The following is a 25,309-nucleotide window of genomic DNA, read 5'->3' on the forward strand; positions in this document are numbered from 1 at the left end:
CCAGACGTTGCAGTTGCGATGGCCACATAGACAGCACCCTGCCTCGGGGCTCTTGTGTTCAAGGGCACTGATAAGGCAAATGTGCTAAATAACATGTAAGTCCCAAAGTTTTTCTTATTCTTTTACTATGAGCATTGTCATTAGTCTATAGCTAATTATTTCGCCTCACTCGCATTGTTTTAAAATATCACGTTTTATTCGCTTAAGGCGAGCAATTTTAGGCCCTTATACAATTCTGTAGCATCGTCTTAGTGATTGTTACATTCCGAAGCATTGCCGCTCCTCCATCTTTTCCATGGCGTTCTTTGGCCAAGACATGGCCCTTGCGCCATTAAAAACTACATATCAACATCAATTTACCCAATGAATATCTGGTGGAGTTTGCACACCAGTTCCCATAAGAACTTACGAACTATAGTGACACTTCCATCGTTCTGCACTTTTTCACATTATTTTATTCATACAAAAACATGTTTTTATGCATGTTTCTGCCATTATTTGAAAAGCGCCATGATTTATGACATCGCATTTTTTTTTTGTTCAAAAGTCGACCGTTTGCGTGTACACTTGATAGTCTTCAAACACATGCTTCACTCATAAGAAGTGAAAGCTAGTAGTCCGCCATTTTTATGACAATGAGGATGTCTCGCAAGTGTACTAGATGGTTCCCCGAGGCAGCATGATGACGCAAACTGTATGTCTCCAAGATGTAACGATTTCGCCACCCACTTTCGGTCTCCTGATATCGTCCGTCATTTACGTGTCCAATCTCTGACCGTCCTGTATGATTGATTGATTGATTGATATGTGGGGTTTAACGTCCCAAAACCACTATATGATTATGAGAGACGCCGTAGTGGAGGGCTCCGGAAATTTAGACCACCTGGGGTTCTTTAACGTGCACCCAAATCTGAGTACACGGGCCTACAACATTTCCGCCTCCATCGGAAATGCAGCCGCCGCAGCCGGGATTCGAACCCGCGCCCTGCGGGTCAGCAGCCGAGTACCTTAGCCACTAGACCACCGCGGCGGGGCGAACCGTCCTGTATGTATTTGATATGTAACCGTCCGGTAGGTCTTCCAACTGTCATAACGTTGTCACCAGGTTTATACCTACTAGATGGTGTGTATTGTATGTGTCCGATAAGCAGCCTGACTTTATGCAGACCAGAGATTAGGCCAGTTGATAGCCTGTATGGTACTGCATAATGGAGGCTGGTATAAGTAGAAGGTATATCAACAAGCATCTGAATCTGCAAAATTATTTATTTATTTTCATTTACACAGTACAGTTTAGAGCACTTTCCAGACAATATTTGAACAGATAATGTACATCAGCTGGCGGATGAAGACAAATAAAATGAACAGATCAGCCTTAACCCAATGAAGCTTGAACACATGATTACCATTGTAAAAGTTTTTACTTTTTCATCATTTTTCTAGGAAATGGATGCTACACTCATTTCTCAAAAACACAAAAACAAATGTTTTACAAAAGAAACTCATCACAAAAGTACTTTCTGACCCAAGACACTTCTCACGGCATTCGAAAAACAATGGAAAGTATACTTAAACTCTACACGCCCAGATTAGCCATGTGTTTCATATTATGTACTATATATCACACTGACTTGTTGGGCTTTAGAGGTTAATAACAAATGTATGCAGCCTTACAGAGTATAAAAGACGAAACAATCATAACATCAGAACTAACTCACGTAGCAATCATTTAATATTGCAATAAATTGGGAATGTGATATCATAGTAAATTTATTTATTATTTATTTATTTATTTATTTATTTTCAATACTGCCAGTCTCATTCCGAGACCATAGCAGGTGGGCGTACAGATTGTACATGCAGGTGGTACATTAACAGAAATGTAGTGAAATGACAGTCATCACAAAGAACAAGCGCGAAAAATATACAAATTGTTTACATCTGCAAAGACAAAGAAACCATCACCAAAAAGAACACAAATTTTGCATGAAGTGCAGTGGTACACAGGCAAACAAATAGCTAACTTCCAAACACTCCAGTTGACACTTGTACACTCCACTAATACGCTTTCACTGGTGGCGCAATGCTTCTGGTAATGCGAGTATTGCCGCATTAAGAGAACATATTTTCTAATTTTAGTGCAAAGTCGGATACCGATTTCGCACTAGTTATGGAGGAATCCAAACAGTTCCATTCCCTTATGGCAAGTGGAAAAAAGGAGTGTTTGAACGTGTCATTGCGGTAAGAGTACTCTTTCAGTGTGTATGAATGTTTGTGCCTAATAACGCGGGAGTCTGACGGACGGATGTACAATGATGGGTCAATTTTATAATGGTTGTGAAGTAGCTGAAAAAGAAATTTAAGGCGCGCTTGTTTCGCTCGAATCGCAAGTGTTTGGAGGCCAGAGCTTGCTAACATATTTGTAGGAGAATCAGTGCGCTTATATTTGTTGCAGATGAATCTTGCTGCCTTCCTCTGTACGTTTTCTAGCTTTTGAATGTTAGTGACTGTATAAGGAAACCATACTGTGTTAGCATATTCTAATACCGGTCTTACGTAAGTAGTATAGGCTAAAAGCTTGGTTGAGTGAGGGGCCAACCGAAGGCATCTGCGAAGATAAAAGAGCTTGCACAGAGCAACCGAAGTAATGTTAGAAATGTGCGTATCCCATCTGAGGCTTGACGTTATCGTGACGCCTAAATATTTGTGCGCATTCACTTTTTCAAGCCTGGTGCCTTTAATCCTGTAGTCATACTGGATAGCTTCTTTTTTTTTCGGGTTATCGTCATGCACACTGTTTTTTTTGGGTTAATCGACATTTGCCACATGTCGCACCAGTTGGAAAGATGGTGTAAAGAATCGCTTAGTGCAAGGTGATCTGAATGACTGTTAATTTCTTTGTAAATAATGCAGTCGTCGGCGAAAAGCCTAATGGTGCAAGAGATACTGTCTGTGATATTGTTAATAAAAACAAGAAATAACAAAGGCCCCAAAACGGAGCCTTGTGGTACTCCGGACGTAACAGGCAAGTTTTCTGATGGTACTTGGTCGTACAGGACATATTGTGAACGATTAGTTAAGTCCTTAACCCAATTTGTTAATATTCCATCTCCAATAATACTTCGAAGTTTTGCAATTAATTTGTTGTGGCATACGGAATCAAACGCTTTTGCAAAGTCTAATAGTATAATATCCGTTTGCGTGCAGTTGTTAATAGATAATGCTAAATCGTGAACAACTTCTGTTAGTTGCGTGGTAGTCGATAATCCACTGCGAAACCCGTGCTGGCAAGAAGACAAAACGCCATTACTTTCTAAAAGAACGGTTAAGTGTTTCAAAATTATATGTTCTAATATTTTGCATGACGTGCTGGTTAAAGATATTGGCCTAAAGTTTGAAGGATTATCGCTATTTCCTGCTTTGGGAATTGGTACTATTTTAGCTTTTTTCCAGTCATCTGGAAGTTTTGCTACGGCGAGAGATTTGCGGAAAACCATACCAAGGTATTTGCTGCACCATTCGGCATATCGCTTAAGAAAGGGATTGGGGATGTCATCTGGTCCCGAAGATTTTTTGGGGTCTAGGTCGAGCAAAAGAGAAAATATTCCTTCATCAACTACATCTATAGGGCTGATTCCAATATTATTCATGTGTGCAAGCTGTGGAATTTCCCCGTCATCTTTTGTAAAAACAGAGTGGAAATAGTTGTTGTACATATTAGATTTCGCCGTTTTCTGTTGCAACGAAAGTTCAGGACTGCTGTTTTTTCTACGGCTGAAATGCTTCCAGAACCTTTGTGGGTTACCAGTAATGAATGACGGTAGCGTTACTTCAAAATAATGTTGTTTTGCTTGCTTTGTTTTGGCCTTAAAGTGTGAAATAGCTGTTTTTAATTTTGATGTATTCGCACTGCAGCACTGTTTTTTTACTGCTTTCCGAAGTCGTTTGACTTTCCGCTTTGCGTGTAGACTTTCTCTTGTGATCCAGGGGTTATGTCTTTGCGGCCGTGTACGCCGCAGTGGTATAAATTCATTCATGCAGTGCAGAACAATGTGCTTGAACCTTAGCCAAAGGTCATTTACAGTTGTGGCGGGATCACAGTTCAATTCCACAAACTCGTAAAACTCATGGGCTAAATAAGTTAGTACGCTGGCGTCGTCTGCTTTACTGAAGTCTGGGACATGGTTTACTGTTGATTGCAGGTGTAATCTGTGATCAAATATTAACCGGCAAACAGGCACTCTGTGGTCTGAAATGCCCTCTACAACATCAACTTGAGTGTCCACATGGCTAAGGTGACTACTAATAAGTATTAAATCTAGTACACTTGAGGCTGTTCCTTGAACACGAGTTGGGCATGAAACAATTTGATGGAGGTTGAAATTTAACATTAAATCAAATAAATCCTCTGATCCCTGTGAGGTGTGGTGCATGGTACTCCAGTTTATGTCAGCAAGGTTAAAATCACCCATTATCACGACTGCAGAGCTACGGACATGCTGCTGAAGAAAATTGTGGATGGAAACTATGCATTTCGAACCAGAGGATGGACTACGATAAACGCAACCCGCCACTATGCTTGTGCTATTGCACAAAATTTTGCAGAAAACCACTTGTGACCAATTACACTTGTGACCAACGCCATCAGTGCTCTAGCGGAGATGCCTGGTTGGCACCAAACTGCAGTACTTAACATTCATGATCGGAAGCAACTCTACAGCTCACAACCAGCAGCACATTTAGTGTAACTCTTGACTGCTGAACTGAAGACCGCTGAGTCGAACCTCGGCTGTGGAATCCGCTATTTTCATCGAAAAAGAAAGGCTTGAGACCCGTCCGCTTAGACATGGGTGCACTTCCCAGGCGGTCAAAATTTCTGAAATCCATCACTATAGCATCTCTGATAATTATATATTGCGGTTTTAACACGTGAAACCCAGCCAATGTTATTCTTATTACGGATCACGCATAATGAAAGAAGCAAATATCGCTATGTATAATAAAAATGTCATCCTTCTACTTTCAATTCACAGCCTTAAGTTACAATATTCCAGAATGCCTTCTGTCAGTTATCATTAACAACGTCAAACATGGTTAAGTGTCACTGTAACATAACACAAATGGTTAGGTATGATTAGGTATTACTGTAGGAAATCACTTGATTTTACTGATGGCTTTACATGCTAGAAGACAATGAATTAAGCCTACGAAAAAAATATTCAAATTAAATATTGGGTCACTATTAGAATAAAAATGAAATTATTGATCTACTACAGCCTTATAAGAATGCGAAAATTTCAATTATCAAAGTGACTAATTGACACAAATATTAAAACATCACATACAAGACTTAGCGCATCATACTAAGTAGATTTTCAAAAAAAAAGTATGTGCTCTAAATACCAAGTAGCAGCGTGGACACATTCAGAGATGTGTTTTGTGTTTGCATTAAAACTCAGCCATAAGAATAGAAAACCACTTTTGTAAAAGAGTCATACGTGAAGGGGGACATGAAAAAAAATATTATTGCTGTCAGATGCCCAATAAACAAAGAATAACAAAATTTCAGCGGCTACAATAAATTGGTATGTTTGTATAGAAAAGTTTGTGCCAGTTGTGTTTCTACACTATTCAACTTGAAAAACTTCTTCAAGCATGTCTATTCTCCAAGATATCCTGCTCTGAAGTGTAATTTTGCATTCATGATAACATATGCAAGAGAGTGAGGATCAGTAAAATATTACTCCCTGGTGGATAGAGCAGTCGCTGCTAGCTATCACCTGCCAGTAGTAAAAGGGTAACCATTTTATTGTTTACCTAAGGCTGCGGCCCTTGGTCAGAATATATGTGGCTCATAAAGGATTAGTCTGCTTGCTAGTGCTCGCTGCCCTGCATGTACGGACGCAAGCCGCAACTTTATTTTCTTGCAGGATATCTAAGCACATACATGCAAGAATTCTTTGAAACCATGTAGATATGTGGCTGGCTCAAATTTTATTACATGCATAGGGGCCTGCTGCAGTCTCTAATAAGTTCATTATTGAATATTAGTCAACGGCATGGCTGAGACTGATAAGCATTCTTGCACATTGTGTCTCCCTTGAACACATAGCTATCTGCAAAGGTCGCTTTTACACAGATAACTTTTACACAGAAACAAAAAGAAAGCCTAATTTTGAACATCATGAACATGCGAACCACTTTAATAAAGAAACCAGGTGGCTCAGTCAAGTTCTTTTTCCACAGGAACAAGAAGTCATGTGCAGGTGTTGTACATCTACAGCCATCTTTTCTACGAGCTACCATTGATGACAGGCTTGTCCGGAATTCTTTCATACTTAGTTTGCTCAAGCAGAATGCAAAGGCTGCAATGGAAACACAGAAAAAACAATATAGTGACGTGAGTCTCTTGCCAAAACAGAATATTTCAGTTTATTTAAAATGATTTGGAACAATGTGTCGTTACCTAGCAGAATATACGCAAACTAGAGATGCTACAAGAAATATTTTCTTAATATTTTTGGCGAACAAAGTTACAACCTTAAGAAATAATATGCAATTTCAACATCGCAGATGTGTCAAAACCCTGCTTGAGTTGCCCTCGTGCATAGTGCGTTGACATGCAAATTCAATGATACCACAACACACACATAATGGTATGCACTTTCATCAAGTATCCATTGCAGGTAACATATACAGTTAAAATATAAATCAATTTCTAATGCAAGTGATGTAGTTTTTTTCATGTTGCTCACTCTGAAACGATTATACCTACAATGTCAAAAATTATTGTCACTAAACTACTATTGTGTCCTGCTAATTCATGGCTATGCAGTACCCCTCACTTAAGCATCACAGCCTGTCTAATGAAAAAAAGTGAAAATACGTTTAGTAAGGTTTTGACACCAAGGTTGGGTGAGGTGCATACAATATTTATTAAACCAACGCAACATAACGAAATGGAAACATACTGGACACAAGCAGAGTAAAATCGATGGTGCTAGAACGCTTGGGCTAATGACCGAATTGGCGCTCACACAGTAATGTATAGCGATTTGGTCGCATTTAGTCATAAAATATTTGTTCGAAAATGCAGTTCGCGTTTAGCGGTTGGCTTAAATGCACGGGTTGTGGCTGCATCAGGTAATCTATGTTGCAGGTGTATACCGCAAGTTCGAATTCTTCTAAACGAGCTGCATGAACGCCCAAGCATAAGACAACCTTTGCGAGCTCTAGCTAAGACAATGCAACGCGCTGAACACGACCAAGCATCAACTCGAGTATCACGGTAGTTTATAACGACGCGAGCGGCGCGGATGCACACTGCGGTAAATATTCGGCCACTCGCAAGGAAAAAAAAACTTCTCTGATGGGAGTCATAACAGATAACAATATTGTAGTTGTTTGAAATGGAACGTACAGCGTATCAAACTGCCGTAGACAAGTTTGCGGCCCTCTGAAATCACGGCCGAACTTGCACGACGCAGCAACAATGACTTACGCATCAGAGGACGATGCACCTGGTCCCTATATGGTACAGCAGACGACATATGTCACGCCTGCTACAGAAACAGCCTCAAACCAAGCTTACCTGCACACCAATCCTCGCGCACTGAAAAAGGAAAGTCGTTCCAAGAGCACAGGTGCGCCATCCAACTCCCTGGCACAACCCAAGCTTACTGGGTTCCGCGACCGTCTATCGGAGCCTTCGATGCAAGACCGCAACCACCAGGCGTCTACTGCCTCTCCGCGGCGTATCAAGGAAGCGCTAGTCATGAATCTGCCTGCCCGCCGTGACCATCGTGTCCTTCTTGGAGCTCAACGTGTGTGCATCCATCGGCATGCGTACCTATTCCAGCACACTGAGTGCCTTACAGCGCTGAGGTTGGCGTTCCGCCGACGCCGCCATTCACACCACCACCACCGACCCACTGTCGACGTTACCGATCAGACCATGGTATCCACAAGAACCTTTCTCGACAACGTCCGCTTGCGAAATGTCGTGCGCTCTCGAATAATCTCGCCGCATCCTCGTAGTACACGCTTTTGCATGGCCATAAAACCCGAGCGTCTGCTTCATCGCCCGCAGCGTGTTTCCCATGCCGTCGCGCACCAGAGACCCACTTGTTTGCGATTGTCCCTTAACGTTGACAACGTCGAATTTCCAAACAGACACCTTACGGATTGTTGTTTATGTATGTAGTCTCTTACAATCTTTTTTTCTTTCGTATAGGTGGTATCAGGGTTGCAACGTTGTACCCCGAAACACTTCCGGTCACCTCATTGACCCGCTCCTACCGTCAAAACTGAAAGCACGTTTTCATGATCTTCTTAAGAGTAAGCTATCTCTCTTTCGTTTTTCACTTAAAGGAACGTGCGTTAAGGAAAAAAGAAATATTTTGTGATTTTTATGCAGCTCAAAAAAACAAATTCCTGAATATATTTTGCCAAATACCGAAAATAAACTGTAGAAAATCAGCGGGCGATTTTCGAAAGCTCTTCTTTTCCTGTGTTTGTACACAAGGAAAGTGTCTATATACACTCCAAATCACGCAAAGCGCTAGGATAGAGCCCTGTAGTGCATAATCATCTTCATCCTGTTCTTAATCACGGCACCGCCCCTCTAGCTCAGCTGATGTATAGGTCGAGCTGCTGGAGAATAGAACGAGCTCACGCACCTGGCGTGTCGGACGCTGGCAGCCATTGCGGCTACGCTTCAGGCCTGAAATAAACTGACGGGATCGGCAGGGCCCCTTCAGCCTTCTTCTACGATGTCTCACGTCTCTCCCACTCTTGCTCACTACAGGCTCATTGGTCATAAGGTCAGCGGTGGTGCGAAATTATGTCTTCATTCTCATTTTTCATCGAGGTCATTTCCACCTTCCCTTCAAAGCGCCTTAGACTGTAGCACTGTGTGAAGTTTTGAACGCGGAACTCGCCAACGAGCGTCTCTGCAAGTCAAGAGCAACAATTTCTATATGTCAGCAAGCCAGCCAGGTGTGAGGTATTGCATGTGAATATAGGCAAACTACCTGCAAGCATAGTGTCATAGTCTAAAAATGAAAAATTTACAGACGGCACATTATTTCTCATAGCGAATGATGAAGGCTGCCACTCTATCGGTTTTGCTTAAGCTTTAGGTGCTAGTTCAAAACCCTAAGTCGTCAAAATCTCTCGAGCCCTTCACTACGGTACCTCTCATAATTATACTGTGGTTTTGGGAATGAAACCCATACACTCATCATATTATTATGCTACATTCAAGCTTCCACAAAGACCTTATTACGGTACTGCCTTTACCCAAACTTCCTCAGCTGTTATTATTTTCATTAACTCCCAGGGATGTATCGGGCATGGGGCTGTCTGCCTTAAACTCACAGCGTGTACTGTCATTTCGTTCGTCCCGTCATTTTCGTTGTAGCGGGGTTCGACTGTATTTATATAGGGCCAGATAAACAGAACTAAGCCCCCTTGCATGATCGATGAACTACAGCGCCGTAGTTGTAAACCTACCAACAGCGTGCAAGCGCATGGCCTAGAGCCTGTGGCGTTTTTTTGTTTTTTTTACAGCCGAGTCGTGCGTTCACACAGCATTTATTGTCCTCATGTTTTGGAGGATGTCAAGAGCATTTTGCGATATGTTTGACACAGAAAGCAGCACCCATTCTGAAATTATTTTGCTGAGTGTGGAGGGTCTGACGACGATAAACAGCACTCTGGAAAGTTGCACTCCCCGATCTTATTACAATGCATTAGCAGCCGAGCAGGATCAAATGCTTTTGTACGTCGCTTCAGGCATACGTATAAACAGTTACATTCACGCAGGCACGACCAAACAAACCACGCTTTCAGAATCTACATGACCTACGCACATATAGAATCGCGACGTGGCTAGCAGATGACCCAAGGAGCAGTCCACACTTCACTGTTTCGGCCAGTTGTCACCAGGCGATGACTCTGCTTGGTCTCGCGGCAAATAGACGACTTTCTGGAGCTACACAGTGACATTTAAAAACTCCGGCACACAAGGCCTACATTAGCAGGCATGATAAGAAGATAGGTCAATTTCCAAAAACTATGCTTACCTCCTAAATATTATTTTATCAACCTAATTCATACCAGAGTCATCAAAGGAGTTTATCATTTATCAATAAGCGGCTACAAATACTGTCATCAAGAGCCTTCATATTAAGTCAATGAGACTGTCTGCACTTTAATTAGAAAAGCTTGTGTGGAGGCTAGTTCGAACATACTGAAGTTAAAGGCTGCGCTGCAAGGTTGACGACGAAAACCTGGATTGACACAGGGAAAGCGCATCTAACAACTAAAGTTTAATGAAACAAATAGCCAAAATAGAGGGGGGGTGGAATAACATACAAGGGGAGTTTGGCGCACACAATTGATAGCACTTACAGATAGACAAGTGGCACGTTTACAGAACATAACAAATAGGATCAGCGAAAAATAGAAGTTTGATAAAAGCATGTGTATTACGACATAGACAGCATATCAGTAGGCTCACGCGTGGTTCGCTTCCAGTAGCCACTCGCTTGTATGTTACTCTACCCTCTTTTTGGCTATTTTTTTGATTGATTGATTGATATGTGGGGTTTAACGTCCCAAAATCACTATATGATTATGAGAGACGCCGTAGTGGAGGGCTCCGGAAATTTAGACCACCTGGGGTTCTTTAACGTGCACCCAAATCTGAGCACACGGGCCTACAACATTTCCGCCTCCATCGGAAATTCAGCCGCCGCAGCCGGGATTCGAACCCGCGCCCTGCGGGTCAGCAGCCGAGTACCTTAGCCACTAGACCACCGCGGCGGGGCTGGCTATTTCTTTCAATTACCTTCAGTTGTTCAATGCACTTTCGTTGTGTGAGTCCCGTTTTTTGTCCTCAACTTTGCAGCGCAGCCTTTTCTCCACTTTAACTACACCAGTGCACAATGAAAGCCTTATATAAATAGACTTACATCAGGGTCACTCCAACAGAACAGCAACTGCGTGGCTGTCACAGAACCAGGTTCCCTGCTTGGGCCCGCTGGGCGGCAGCTATAAACTGGCCTGTCTTCTTCAGCAGGCCAGGCTGGTAAACAGCTGCTTGTCCTCGAGGCCAAACATGGCCCCGGCTCTTTTTCAGCCTGCAGGTGTGGGGTGACTCGCAGGTCCGGTGACTCGTGGTTTGGGTCGCAGGTTCGTTGAGGTCCACGCGCGTCTGCTGATGTTGGAAGCGTTGCTGAAACAGTTTGTTTCAGCATGGCAGGCCGGTCTATTGGGCCCATTTTTTTGGCCGCACCGCGCTTCTCCTCGTCCGCTTCCCACGACCTCGGCAAGATGTGCATTTTGTCAGTTCTTTCAGAAGTGCTTCCGCACTTTTCAAATAGCCATTAAGTTCTGGATAAAGCAAAAAAGGCCACTGTCAGCATAAACATGTAAATGTAAGTGCCAGTGGAAAAAAGTGTTAAGCTGACAATTTCAGCTAAATACTAATTGTTAAATGAAACACTGGTGCCGAACAAAATACAAAGATGATTCTTGTAAACAAGACTAAAAAGGCAACTCGGCTAGTAATCAGTGTCTATACTAGCAGTGCTAAGTACAGGCTGAAAAAATTAGTGCCCTTGGTCAACAAGTAAACACAGTACAGCCCTGATTATGAATGTGAGGTGACCATGCAAAACCATTATATAATTCAGATGTATAAACGATGCATTAAGAACATTAGAACTGCCATTTACCTGTGGCCAAAAAATGGGTACAAGCTGCCCCAATAAGTTTGGCGTTTGAGATCCTCGACCCCAACAATTATTATTATCACTAATCCTGCAGCATGACCCTGCCCAAGTCCTAGAAACGTAGAATAGACTATTATTTTTCAAATCAGAGCTAAGAATTTATTTCAAGGAGGTGTGAGCGAATCTTCATTCTCAACATTAAAGGGACACTAAAGTCAACTATTAAGTCGACGTTGGTTGTTGAAATGGTGGCCAAGAAACCTCGTATAGTGTTACTTTTGTGCCGAGGAAGGGCCTATTTTGAAATAAAATCACGATTTAATGGTCTGAATTGGAATAGCGCACTTAAAACTACCCGCTTCAAGAAGTGCACGGACCGCTCCGTCTCACGTCACTGTTGCCCTGCACAGCTTTGCCCATCTTTACTGCGCTAGTAGCAGCTGACCGAAAGCAGTAGAAGCCACAGCAGCAAAAACGGCCATTGATCAATTTCCATCCATTGGCTCCGAGATCGCAGACGCTTTTGTTTCAACTGCACACTGCCAGATGGCACCACCTCTCGTGTACCCACGCGAAAATCAAATTTGTTAACCACTCGCGCAGTTCGCAATTGTAACGTCCGGCGGTTCTCTTTTCCATGAATCAAACATGAACGAACAAGCAGCATTTTATTGCGTCTCTTGATGCACGGAAAGTTCTTTATTTCATGCAGTTTGATTGATTACTGGAGAATAATTGTTGGCGGTCCTTCTGATGTCTTCGCGATCATTTTTAAACGCTTGTGTTCTTGTGCATTTACCCTAAGTTCTCAATAAGTAGGGCACTGTTGTTGATAATATTGTCGTTTTAGGTATTGTCGTACATTGAGCTTTCACTCTAACGTAAATTCTTATTTGACTTTGTGTCTCTTTAAAAAATATAAAAGAACTGCAATCTTTTTGTTGCAGAGAATAGTCTGTGCCGTGTCGCAAGTCTGCCTTCTCACGGCAGAAAAGATGGCGAAATATATGGAGCCAGCAAATCGAGTAGTTTTGAAGACCCATCAACCGATGTGGGTGTTTTGGTAAGCCACACTGTTAGGGTATGGTATTCTTGGGACCGTCGTTCGGGAGAAGTCTTTGAAAGAAAGGACTTCGCACTTGCAGCCCGTTGTAAGCATGACTGCTCAAACCTGTTCGGTAAGGAGCACACCCGTCCAAAGTATCAGAAGGTCCTAAGTCACTTCATGAGTGCGCCGAGAACGCACAGAAGGATGGGTCAGGAAGTGCAAAACAATTTTTTATAAATCTTTTTTAGTAAAGCTGTCTAAATATTAGGGGTGTGCACATTATGTGAGTAAATATGGTATGCTGTTATTTTTCTACTTAGTTCGAATGTTGAGCTGGGACAATGCTAAGGGTGCCTTGCATACCAGGGTAGTTCTGGTTGCAGAATAAGGATGAAAACAACAATGTTTTCGCAGTGTTTAATTTTAATGGCAGCTAGATCAAAGCAGCCACTGAACTCTTACTCTGGCATAGAACAGTCCCTGCATATCTACAACTGAAAAACAACAAATACCCCTTGAACAAGGCAGCTGGTTTTGGTGGGAGAGCTCAATTTCTTGAAAGCTAAGGCTTTCAAGAAATTTAGCTCTTCCACTTGAAGATGTTGCTATCAAGCAGCAGAAGCAATGCTGCGAAATTTTTCAAGCCGTACATTTTCTATGTCATTACTATGAAAACATATAACCACACTCGCCAATACTGCCGGTGCCCCCAAGCAGATGAGTTTATTGAAGGAAGCAGGCCCACTACCAGAGCCTTATCTCCATTTTCACAAGCCTAACTTAGCCTTATCCTTATGACTTGAGTCAAGCTTAGCAATAGGTCCGCACTTAGCACGTTTCAAGAACCTACCTTGCACTTATCGCGGAACTTTTCTCATACCTAAGTAAAGTTCAGTTAAGCTAGCCTATGACTTACCTTAAGGCTTTCTGAAACATGGTGGGGGACGACAACTTGCGTATTTTGTTTATTATGTGCACTGCAATTAGTAAATATTGAATGGCACAGCCTACGCGTACACGTCACTGCCACGGCGAGTCCTGATCGATGGGTGGGACCTGGTTGATACCTTTGACAAATAAGACATTTTTTGCCACCTCTGCTTTACAAAAAGTGCCGTGAAGAATCTGCTCGCTATGCTGTTCTGCAGAAAAATGTCCATGGTCGTGGGTTCAATGTGCCATGTCTCATGAAGCTGCTCATCACATCGTGCTTTTATGGAGTTGACACGTTCCATTTGGAAGTAACGACCTTGTCAATATCTCGTACCATGTCACAAGAATTCAGTCGAGCGGATGCCTGCTATGGTTGAATACACTTCCTACCGTACTGGTAAAGCTTCTCGAAGTGGTGCAAATACTTTTCTAGTTGTATGGTCAGTCATTCACATAATTACAGTGTGTGGTTTGTTGAATTCTGTTGTGAGCTGCTTCCACGTTTTTCCTTTTCTCTGAAGGCACAAGGCATCCGTTTTGGTACTTGTTAACAAAATCTGTCAGGACGTAGCTACTTTGTTGGTGAAGTTCACTTCAGTGCACCGTTCCACAATCAGGGCAACTTCATAAAAAAAGCTATTAGGCCACTCAAAGTATGAAATAAATGAAGTCAAATTGAAAAAAAACTTGAAAAGATAACAGCAAACGCTGCAGTGACCCCGATAACACCACCGAATACAACGTAAACATGCAAGACGTCGAAATAAAAACAAAAAACACTGTGTCGACTAGAGTTGCAGCAAAGTAGCCAGACCAAAAATATGTATTTCACCGAAAACTGCTGGCACCTAAACAAACACTTCTGCTGTTTGCGTTTGGCTGATTCTGTGCATATTGTTGTTTGATTCTTGTAGTAAGGCTAATTTATTGCAGCTTTAGGTAATGATTTGGTAGCAAACATTCACCTTCCCTCAAGCCCAGGGCATATATTTAACGAGTTAAGGACGCCTTTGATAAGGTGCCCTTATGACAGGATAAGGAAGGTTCCTGAAATGCACCTTGTAGCTTTCTTACACTTAAACTTTTTCGGCCTTTCGTAAGTATCCTTACCGCCACAACTTAAGATCGGTTCATGAATACGGCGGTTAGGGGCCCATGCAAGCCCACCCTATATTTGAGTGGTAGGGAGTGTTTTACAAAGAATGAAATTGAAAATAGGTGTTTGTAAACAAGTGACTCTCCCCCCTTCTCTAAAAAAGATATTGCTAGCTATGGGCTTGAAAGGGGGTATCTCATGCCGCGTCCAAGTCTACTCCACAGATTTTGGTGGAGCAACTTTACCTGCTTCACAGAGCGACACCAAATCTCTCATAGTGACATTTTATTCCCACCTTTTATTGTAAATATAAATTGTAATTTATAATGTAATTGGAATAAACTTGCTCCCACTCTGTCATCGAAATTATTGTCAAGTAAAACAAGCAGCATGAGAAATCGAAGAGGACTGTACCGTTGCAGGCCAGCAGTGATTTCAACTTTAGATCTAAATAAACAAGTATGTGAGTGAAACACTTCTGAAGCAAAAGGCATCATCACAGCAAAGAATTTATGTTTTGTCCTTTCTTAGTAGGGGACAAGCAGAAGGTCAAGGGATGTCCGAAAAATTTTGAAGAATCTTTCAGTATGCCTCAACAAACCAATACAAAGTTTATTTTTTTATTAAACTATATTGCAGTTTACTTTTTAAACTAATAAAAATATTTAACCTCTAGTAAGTAGGTGTAAACTATGGAGCCTGGCTTCATTGTTCGCATATCAAAAATATGAGCTGTAAGTGCCGAGCTTTCTGACACATCTACAAAGCCATAGAATACCGCTCACTATGACAAGCGCCCCATTACAATACACTTGATTTCCCACACGCATTTCGCAAGGCTTCACGACTGGAAAAAATTGTGCTACGATTGCTGCGGAAACAAACTATCAACGTGCGGCTCAAAAAGCATCGCTATGCATGCCAGCAGACAGCCATGACAGGCAACCTTTCTATGCACTGCAGAGAATGTGGGTGCAGCCCATTGTTTGAAAAAAACTACAATTCTGCCCAAATAAAAAATAAGACAACACGCCAAACTTGGGATACATATCAGACAAAAAAAGCGCATGCATCAGTTTCAGCTCTATTGTACTAATCCCCATGAAAATCTAGATCATGACTGGTTGATCGATGATTGATGTATGGGGCTTAACGTCCCAAATCCACCATAAGACTATGAAAGACGCCGTAGTGGAGGGCTCATGAAATTTGGACGACCTTGGGTTCTTTAACATTCGCCCAAATCTGAGCACACGGGAAAAGAAATTATTCAGAAGCCACAAATAGCATTTTAATCAGCATACTTGGATAAGAACTTTGAATCAGAACCACATCTGGTAATTGTAATCACCCTAGATGTTGCATCTGAAAACCATGAAGCAAGATCGCCGAGCCCCACTCTTTTCGTAAACCAATTTTCCTATTTCCAGGAAGCCTTCATTCTTCTAAGTTTAATCAATGAACGTCAGTTGATAGTTTGCGCTAGTACTGTTCACTTTTTTTTCCTCCCTAACTTCGTTGTCTGCAGCAAATGTATCGCAATTTTTTCCAGGAAATAAGTAGCCCAAGACCTCCCTTTGTTAACGTAAGGCTTCACATAAATCTACACAAAAAGCCCAATCAAAAGCGTTTATTTTTGTATCCATACAGTAACTCGACTGAATTCTTGCTGAGAAATGGTGCCATTTTGCTAAGAACTTCAAAAAGCACTATCTAAAGCAAAAGGAGAGCACTGTTTACATGCCCTCTCATGCACCACTGTGTCTCTAGTGGAATGTGGTGACTGTGTAGTATATCAAACTGAGCAGCAGTTTCTTTTTAGAAAGTCATTGAACAACTGATATCGGAAAAAACAGTCCCTCTGGGCAAAGCACCACCATCAGTGCCACAAGAAACAGTAAAGCTGCTACCATTACCTACTTCGCACTGGGAAATGGTCAAACATTTGGTAGTGCCTTTGTTACGTATTTTTAAAATAACAATTCCAACATTATTCTTGTGATTTATGGCAAATGACTCGACATTTAGGTGATTATGATTGCCATAATGGAAAGCCAATAACGCACACCACAAAACAAAGCAGCAAACAGTTGCTGAACTTCTGCAATGTTGCAGTGAACACAATATAATAGTTCTGTTGACACGACAGACAACATTGAATGTATTACACTTATTCAGCACAAAATAAGCTGTTGCAACTGAACCACATTGTAAACTTCCTTCCACCACTGCAATAAAAAAGTTCAGCACCTTTGAAATAAAGCAATGTTTCAAGATCTTCCGTGTTCATCTTACTGCAGCTGAAAATTACAAAGAATGACTCATAGCTATAGCTAGAATTTTTTTCAACGACCTCACATATATTGCGCTAAATAAGACGCTGTTTTAGACAAACTAATTTTAAGTAATTGACACTCACAGCTTGAATTAGGCAAAGAGAAAAAGGTAGGGGCACAGGACGCAAGTGCTTGTGTGCTATGCCCCAACATTGTGCCTAAAACAGGTTTTTGCCGCAGATGTGAGGGACCGACAACAAACTTTTACAGAACTTGTTTTGTTCAGTGCAACCTAACGATTACAGATCAGAGTGCCTGATCATAAACTGGCACAGTGGAAAATACCGTGATTCATTTATAATACATTTTTTAATCTGCATATTTCGTGGCACAACTGTAAGATTCTGTTCAGGTTCTCATATGTCCGTCTTCGTGATGTCTTAATTTATTCAACAAGCCCAAGGGGTAGTCCGTGAGTCTTAAAGATGTGATCCTGCTCAAATCGCAAAGAGGATCGTAAGACCTGTCACCAATCTACAGTAGACTCTCAGTAAAACGAAATTTGTTAAATGGAACTGCCGCTTACATAGAACAACTGCATCCAGCACAACTTGTTTCCTACTTAGATTCTCAACCCTTGTTTTAATTGAACACATTTTTTGGTCACCTCAAGTTCCGTTTACTGTAGTTCTACTTTTATTTCTAGCAGTCTAATGACATGCTTTGGCCAGTTGTCAGTCCTTTGATGTAATTAAGCTTGTGAAGGTGACAAAAAAAGCCTGTATAATACTTACGTTTATATTTTTGAGCTCCTCCCGAAGATTTTCATTTTCCTTCCGCAAAGACGCATTTTCTTTGCGAAGGCTGCTCACGTCGATGTTTTGTATTTCTTTAAGCAGCTCCAAATCTTGGCTTCTTCACTGTCTGTCTTTCTATAGTAACAAAATGCCAGCAAACGTTTAAACTATGATGTAATTTGTTTATAGTGAAGTCATCATTTATATAGTTCCTCAAGCACAAGCTAATATATTAGTATGTCTAGGTAATCAGTGAAGTTCTTATTTGGAGCGATTTGTCAAATGGCAGAATTTTTTAGAGATCTTAACAGAAGGTAATATGGTATTTAGGTTTTCACAAAAACCTAGATAAACATTTACATCTATTATAAGTGTCATGTACGAAATGCTCTCAGTATTATTTCCCTAAACAAGAAAAAAATAACAGTCATACATGTGTACGCTGTGAATTTAGTTCTTCAGTAATTAAGCTTCAACACAAGCACAGTAAAGAAAAACTCCTCATAATGATAATAGTTTCGGAATTAACATGTTTTAAAACAGTATGTGCTTATAAACTTAAAGGGGTTCTGCACAAACCTAGTCTTAACGTTAGCTTTTCTCATCAATCTTGCAGAATTGGCGGAAAACCGCTGTGAAATGCAACAACGCCTCAATGCAAACAAAACGCACAAAATTTAATGGGAGAGCCCAGCTGTGTGTATGCGACTGATAATAAGGTGACCAACTCCTCCATTAGCTTTTCTAAAAGAACAAAAAGAAAAAAAAGAGAGAATGGCTGTAAAACAGATAGCTGGGCGAGCTGGTATTTATGCACACTATAAATTTTTTAGCATGCACAAAATACCAAATAACAAAGAGGGAGACGAGCGCTAACCCTAAATAAGTTTATGATTTACAGTGCCCTGACAAGTATGACAAGGTTTCTTTTGCTAGTGAGTTAGCATGCTCTTTAGTCGTGTATTGATGCAGCCGCCAGTCTGTTCTATTTACACATTTTCACAGGTTAGTGGTATCAGATATAACACACCTTCTCGAAACTTCATGAACTTTGATTCTTATTTTGTGTGTTTGTGTAAGACCGTTGGCAAAGAGGTAAAAACGGGGGAACAAACGTAGCTATCCTCTGAAAGAATAATATCCCCTGAGAAAGGTATATAAAAGCTGCGCCTTGCCGGTACTTAGCTGTGGAGCAGAAACATGGAGACTTAAAAAGAGGGTTCAGCTTAAATTGAGGATGACGCAGCGAGCGATGGAAAGGAAAATGATAGGTGTAACCTTCAGAGACATGAAGAGAGCAGGGTGGATCAAGGAACAAACTGGCGTTAAGGATATCATAGTTTAAATAAAGAAGGGGAAATCGACATTGGTTGGGCATGTAGCGCGTAGGCAAAATAACCACTGGTCAATAAGGGTAACTGCCTGGGTTCCAAGAGGAGGCAAGCAGGTTAGACAGAAAGTTAGGTGGGCCGATGAGATTAAGAAGTTTGCAGGTATAAAGTGGCAGCAGCAAGCACAGGACGGAGTTGACTGTTGGAAAATGGAGGAGGCCTTTGGCCTGCAGTGGACGTAGTCAGGCTGCTGCTGCTGCTGATGATGATACATAGCAGCATCCTTAGGTACACTTCAAGGTATAAAAATGCTCAGTGCATTTGCGTGACAGGCTTTTAATCATTGAATTAAATATTTTGCAATTTAAACGAAAGGCATAGCTGTTGCAAGACACAATACGAACAATACTTAAGCATCAACAGAGAAAGAAGTGGTCCCTTCTGTTTGCTTACAAAGTGAGCGCTTGCATGACACTGCTTGATAATAAAGTGTTACAATAAACTTAAGCGAAATGAAAAAAACAGCAAATTGGCAGGCAGTGCTCCAGCGGAGTGGTTCAAAAATAAACGCACCATCAGCAATGATCACAAAACGTCAGCGAGTGGGCTAGTGTCCTGAGAACGGCGTACATGATGGTTCCCACAGAATATGTCAGCCAATACCATCCAACTTGATAACTTACTTAAAGTCCAATTTGAAGAAGTTGTGAAATGAAACAAGGTTACATTTATTCTTGTTGTAGTTTCAGTTGAATGGGAGTGATGTGTGAGCCTGGGTTTTGTGCAAAACAATTTGTGGAAGCTAGTCAACACTGTACAATGGATAGAAAACAACTTACACTTTTTTGAGGGTCTGCCATGGCCTGCCTGTTATATTCTGCAAAAGCTTTATCTATTGGCCTAATTAGCTCGAGACGGTCCTCTGAAATGGGTATTAGAAGTATGAATTTCATGGGAAACAATCCTAATGAGAGCTCTATCACCAAACATGTATTGTGGCAATAAAGCTACTGAGTTTGAGTACACTGCCGCCTAACTAGTGTCTAACCTGCAGTGTTTAGTAAATAGAATAAATGCGGCTAGGTAAAAAACAGGCATATAATTTTACTACGTTCACATGTGTACCTTCTGCAACTCAGTCTCCAGCTGAGTAGGTACAAACATTCCTAATATTTTTTAACAAGTGCGCACAATACCTACGCGTATAATATATTACTAGCAACGAATACACATGCCAACATTTTTTTTACAGCAGAGCTGTTAGAAAAAGAGGTTGAGCAAGACGTAATTTCTAAAAACTCATCAGGTGTGAACCACCGAAAGCAAGCTTGTGCCAAGCAGCTTCAAGCACGGGATGACCGCTATGCTGCGTATAAGTCTACATCAGCTAGATGGGGTTCTGCTTCAATGACCGGCGCAGAGAACATGAAAGAAATCTGAATATGGAGAGAAGTCACCTCATTGACCACTGCATTGCGTGTTAAGATTGTTAACTATGATTCTAATTTCAAAATACCCTAGGCAGAAGCGGACAAAAACGGCTCACGAAATATTAGAAGCACTTTTTATTAGGAAAACAAGTGCGTATGCAACATTTCTATTGTGCCATGCATTGCTGAAATTCCTTTTGTGCCTTGTTTTTTTTTATCTAAATTGTTTATCGTGACGATGTGCTGGTGCAGCTTGTTAAATGTATAAAGGTGTAAATCTGCCTTCAATAAAATCAGTAGTTAGTGTGCGCCTGTGCTTATTTGTTTATTACTGCATGCTCTGTTTAGTTGCGCTACTCAAGATGGTTTTCATGTCAAAACACCAACCCTTCTAACAGTAAACTTTTTTATAGCAAAGCATAGCCTTGCATATTATAATATAGAAATGAGGTGGGAAAGAAGTGAGTAAGGAATAATGTAATGGTGAGAAGAAAAGAAGAAAGGGGAGAGGGTCCAGCATGATATAGCCTTGTATAGGGAAGTTTAGCAAAAGGGTAGAGAAGGAAAGCAAGGATGAGGAGTAGTGATGTAGAAGTGAGAGTGTAAACCATAGCATAACCATGTACAGTGTAGCATAACCAGGTGTGGTTAAGGAAAGTGAGGGTGAACAGGAATTGAGAAAGAAAAAAAAGGAGAGAGTGCAAGATATACAGAAATAAAAAGAAATAATGAAAGAAAAAAGGCGACGTTGAAAGAGATGAAGAAAACAGGATAAGATGATGAAAGAACTCAATCTGCAATTGCAGGGTGGTGGCACTTGCTTCATTGTTTATGCTGATTTCACACGTGAGAACTGGCTCTAATATTTTTTAGATAGCAAAAAGGAAAAGATTGCAGATGGTAAACCAACCCTTATATGAATACTAATTGGATTGCTGCACTATTTGAAAGCAATTACGTATTAAATGATATAAACAATAGACATATTGGCTGTCTGTTGGACAACAGAGCAAAGCACATGTCGTATGAAGGCAACGCAGCCTATAGTATTGAACATCATTCAAGGCCTGCTCATTGACTCATTGTGGGCAAGAAAGAGCCACGGCACAAGCCGATAGGCCAGTCTGGCTTAGCAACCTGCAGCACATACCCATTTTATTCAAGCCAACCAACATTCACGAGTTGACGTATTAGGGTGCTTAAATTTTTTTGTCCAAGGTGCCGCACATCTAACTTAACTCCTTAATGCCTAACTTATCAAACTGCTGAAGAAAATGAAAATTGTTTTCACTTTCAGCTTTAAATAGCAACCTCTAAATGATTTCATAGTCAACGCATCTAACATCCACCTTTACTGCATACTTTTACGTACGTGGCAAAATCTTCACATGCCACGGAAGTGAAAACCTCGCAATAAAAAACGTACTTCAGAACAACGCAACATGTCATGTGCCATATCTAGAGTGCGTACACACCAAATTACCAAATTATTGACGATAAAACTCCCGTCAGCCATGTAAGAAAAAGAAAGAGAGCGAAAGTGAGTGCTCTTGCACATGCTTTGCACTAACCGCCACCAGCTAAAAACAATTGATTCTAGCTTAAAATACATTGCACAAGATAGCGCTAGATTTTTCATGCTAAAACCAACATTCCCCATGAGTACTTGACAGCTGGAATTAAAGAAGGCACGCTTGCTCAAAGTTTTCTGTTATATTATGAATTCGTGACGTTAGGCAGTAAAGGGTTACTCACGTTTAAGCTGATGATGTCCACAACAGTGTCTTTTAAAAAGAAAAATCTTGGGGTAATAGTAAAATAAACGTGCATTATACCAACTCCAATCTGCTTTCAGGTATAGTGAAATGTGGAAGCAAGCAATATGTGGTGTCATTAGCTTGACTTTGTATCTTTTTCAACATTGCAACATATATCACAGCCACTCCAGCCGTTGCTCTCACATTGAAGATGCTGCAACTATGAAGTCCATTTCACTGAAGTGAACCTCAAGAACCACATGGAATTTGTTACAAGTGACGTACAAAATATGTCTGAACCATAGATGCTATTACAAATGTTACATTTCTAGTGTAGTAAGCAAACGTTTTGTCAAAAGTACGTATTTCTAAGTTTTTAGATCTAGCAAAGGGTGACAGATGCCATTAGGATGAATGCGATTTGATTAGTCCGTGAGACGCGGCGCAAATTACGATAAATCATAAGGCCTTACAATGTTAACGCCATTTTCAGCGCCCACGGTGTACGTCTTGGTATGGCAAAAGGTAGCCCCTAACAGCTATTAGCTTACGTAAATTCACATTCCTCAGTTGACAGGACATTATCAGTGTGAAAACGGGCATGTTGGGTCGCAATCAGGGCCAATCGAAACCATATTTCTTGGTCACGATAAACAAAAGTCACTGCTACACTGTGCAGATCAATCCAGATCAATTTCGGCGCAGAAGTCCACCAGATCGTGATGTACAAGTTTTGATCATTTTCGCCCATTCGCGCTTGATAACAATAAAAAGTGTCCATGAGTCACCTTAGTTACACTGAAAAGTAAAGCATGAAGGCCTGACGCAATGAAAAATCCTAGCAACAGGAAATACCACCGGCGCCAACGTGGTGCACGGCAGACATTTTAGTAATGCCACCAGTTGTACTGGTGTCACACGGTCACTTTTGGTCACGGCGATCACCGATCCACATCTTGTACTGCTACAAGGTCACTTTCAATCGCACTCCAGCCCGACATTGATCTGTGTATCCAGATTTGGCTACCAGGTCACAACTGAGCTGACATGAGCGCCAAGCTCGATCCGAATTAGATTTGTCCGAGCAGGAGTGACCATCAAAATCCGGTCCAGATCGTAATCAAAACAGCTCATGTGACATCGGTATTTGTATGTTAGAAACCAAAACTCAAGCTTACCTGATATGGCAATCAGCGTAGCCTTAAACAACCCTTTGTCCCGCCACCGAACTTGTCTTGTCTTGTCTTGTCTCCAAGGCGATCTTGGCTCATACCCGCATGGGGGATTGGCCACACTGTACTTCATAATAGATCATTTTTTTACAACGCTTGCTAAAAAGATAAAGAGAAATTAGATAGGAACAATAATAATGTTCCTTTAAAAAAACGTGAAAAATTGCAGAAGAATGCAATAAACCAGATTATATAAAACAAATTAACAAGAATGAGGAAGGGGGAGAAAGAATTGGATATATCTGGCAGTACCACTAGCAGCGTATCCTTCCGGTTGCCTGAATGAATTTATGTAGCGCTGACAGAATAGCACTGCGGCCCACACCCAACTGACTGGCTCCAAACAATAATAGGGTGGATGTATTGACTGGCAATCCGAGCATACCAATCGGTCTTTCAAGAATTATTCGGCGCAGTGAGGCGAAGCGGCGGCATGTGAGAAGAAAGTGATCTATTGTTTCCGGTTCATTGCAAACTACACATAGGTCAGTTAATGAAAATCCTGATTTGTTGAGATTAAAAGTTAACAGAGGAACTCTACAGCGAAAGCTTGTGAGGGTCACCTCACGTTGACGGGAAAGGCATTTTGCGGTGTTCCATGTGAATTGCAAGTGCCGAAATTTCTTCAGATTGTAGAAGCGACGTTTCGTTGATTTTTTAAGATTAACAGGCTTTTGAATTGTTCGGCAGTAATAAAAGGAAACTGCACCTGCGATCATTCGCAGGGACCATCTTTTTCTTTACTCACGACACGATTCATTTTAACAACGTCTAAAGTCGTTCTCTTATCCGCATCGCCATCAAAACGTACCAAGCAGAACTGCACCATTTCTAATATAAAAATAAATGCAGCAAGGAAACAAAACGTGTGTGGCGCTAAACTGCTCTTAACCACTAACAAAGGCGATTGGATTCATCCTGGCTTGGCTTGTGAAAGATATGGCCAGGAAATAAAATAAAAGCATGCATATGCAAAAAATACATAACGATGTGTTTTTTTTTCTTTTTTTAAAAAAGCCAAAAGCTAAGTGCTACAAATGTTTGAAAAAAAAAAACGTGTGACGAGAATTGACCATATGCGCAAATTTCAAGCTGGCTTTTCTGCAAAGTTCCTTTTTAACCAAAAGGTATCGTTCTCAGACTGCTTTTCTCACTAATTGAGTTTTTGCCTCAATTGTCCCAATCCTTTCTTTTTACGAGCTACGGCTGCCTATTGCCTGCCGTGCGATCTGCGGTTACACTTTCCAAAACACTGTACCGCGGTTTCGTTCGAGGTGGGGCAACTTCACGGGACAACCACACAGTAAAAATCGTTTTGTCTCACCAGCGCATTGGTCGCACTCATGTGCCTTCACTGGAATTGGAATGGTAAAAGCACAGTGACCAGGATAAGCAGTCTGAGCACGAGAGCTTTTTGTTTGTTTTTCTTATAATTGGAAAATAACCTAGCAGGAAAGCTGCCTTGCAGATTTCTGCAAATGGTCAATTAAATAAAAATATGTTCTGTCTTTTTATTTTTCCAGGAGTAGGGAGTTTGAACTGCTGTTCACAAATAGCCAGTTAAAATGAAACACGTAGCACAGATTGAGATGACGTAAACGCAGGTTTAAAAGCGCACAACTTGCGGCGTATTAGCACACCGAGAACGCTCCCCCCCCCCCGTCTTCTTTT

At 41.2% G+C, this 25,309-nt stretch overlaps 1 protein-coding gene across 2 annotated transcripts; it reads right to left on the minus strand.

Moving 5' to 3' along the window:
* Positions 1–792: 792 nt before the first annotated feature.
* LOC142796283 (uncharacterized) lies at positions 793–23,879 on the minus strand. Of its 2 annotated transcripts, XR_012893704.1 has the most exons (6): positions 23,585–23,879; positions 20,059–20,141; positions 17,886–18,023; positions 10,977–11,397; positions 8,679–8,951; positions 793–6,365 (listed from the first exon to the last, which is right to left on the minus strand). XR_012893704.1 is itself a non-coding variant. In XM_075886561.1 (5 exons), the coding sequence occupies exons 4-5, from the start codon at positions 11,343–11,345 to the stop codon at positions 6,348–6,350; spliced, it is 387 nt and encodes a 128-aa protein (XP_075742676.1). In that variant the 5' UTR covers positions 11,346–11,397; positions 17,886–18,023; positions 20,059–20,141; positions 23,585–23,877; the 3' UTR covers positions 793–6,347. The 2 variants fall into 2 exon arrangements, 1 of the variants encoding a protein (XP_075742676.1); XM_075886561.1 differs by lacking the exon at positions 8,679–8,951 and having other exon boundaries at positions 23,585–23,877.
* Between the last annotated feature and the right edge of the window lie 1,430 nt (positions 23,880–25,309).

This window comes from Rhipicephalus microplus, chromosome 2 (genome assembly GCF_043290135.1).
Source record: "Rhipicephalus microplus isolate Deutch F79 chromosome 2, USDA_Rmic, whole genome shotgun sequence".
Lineage (NCBI taxonomy): Eukaryota > Metazoa > Arthropoda > Arachnida > Ixodida > Ixodidae > Rhipicephalus > Rhipicephalus microplus.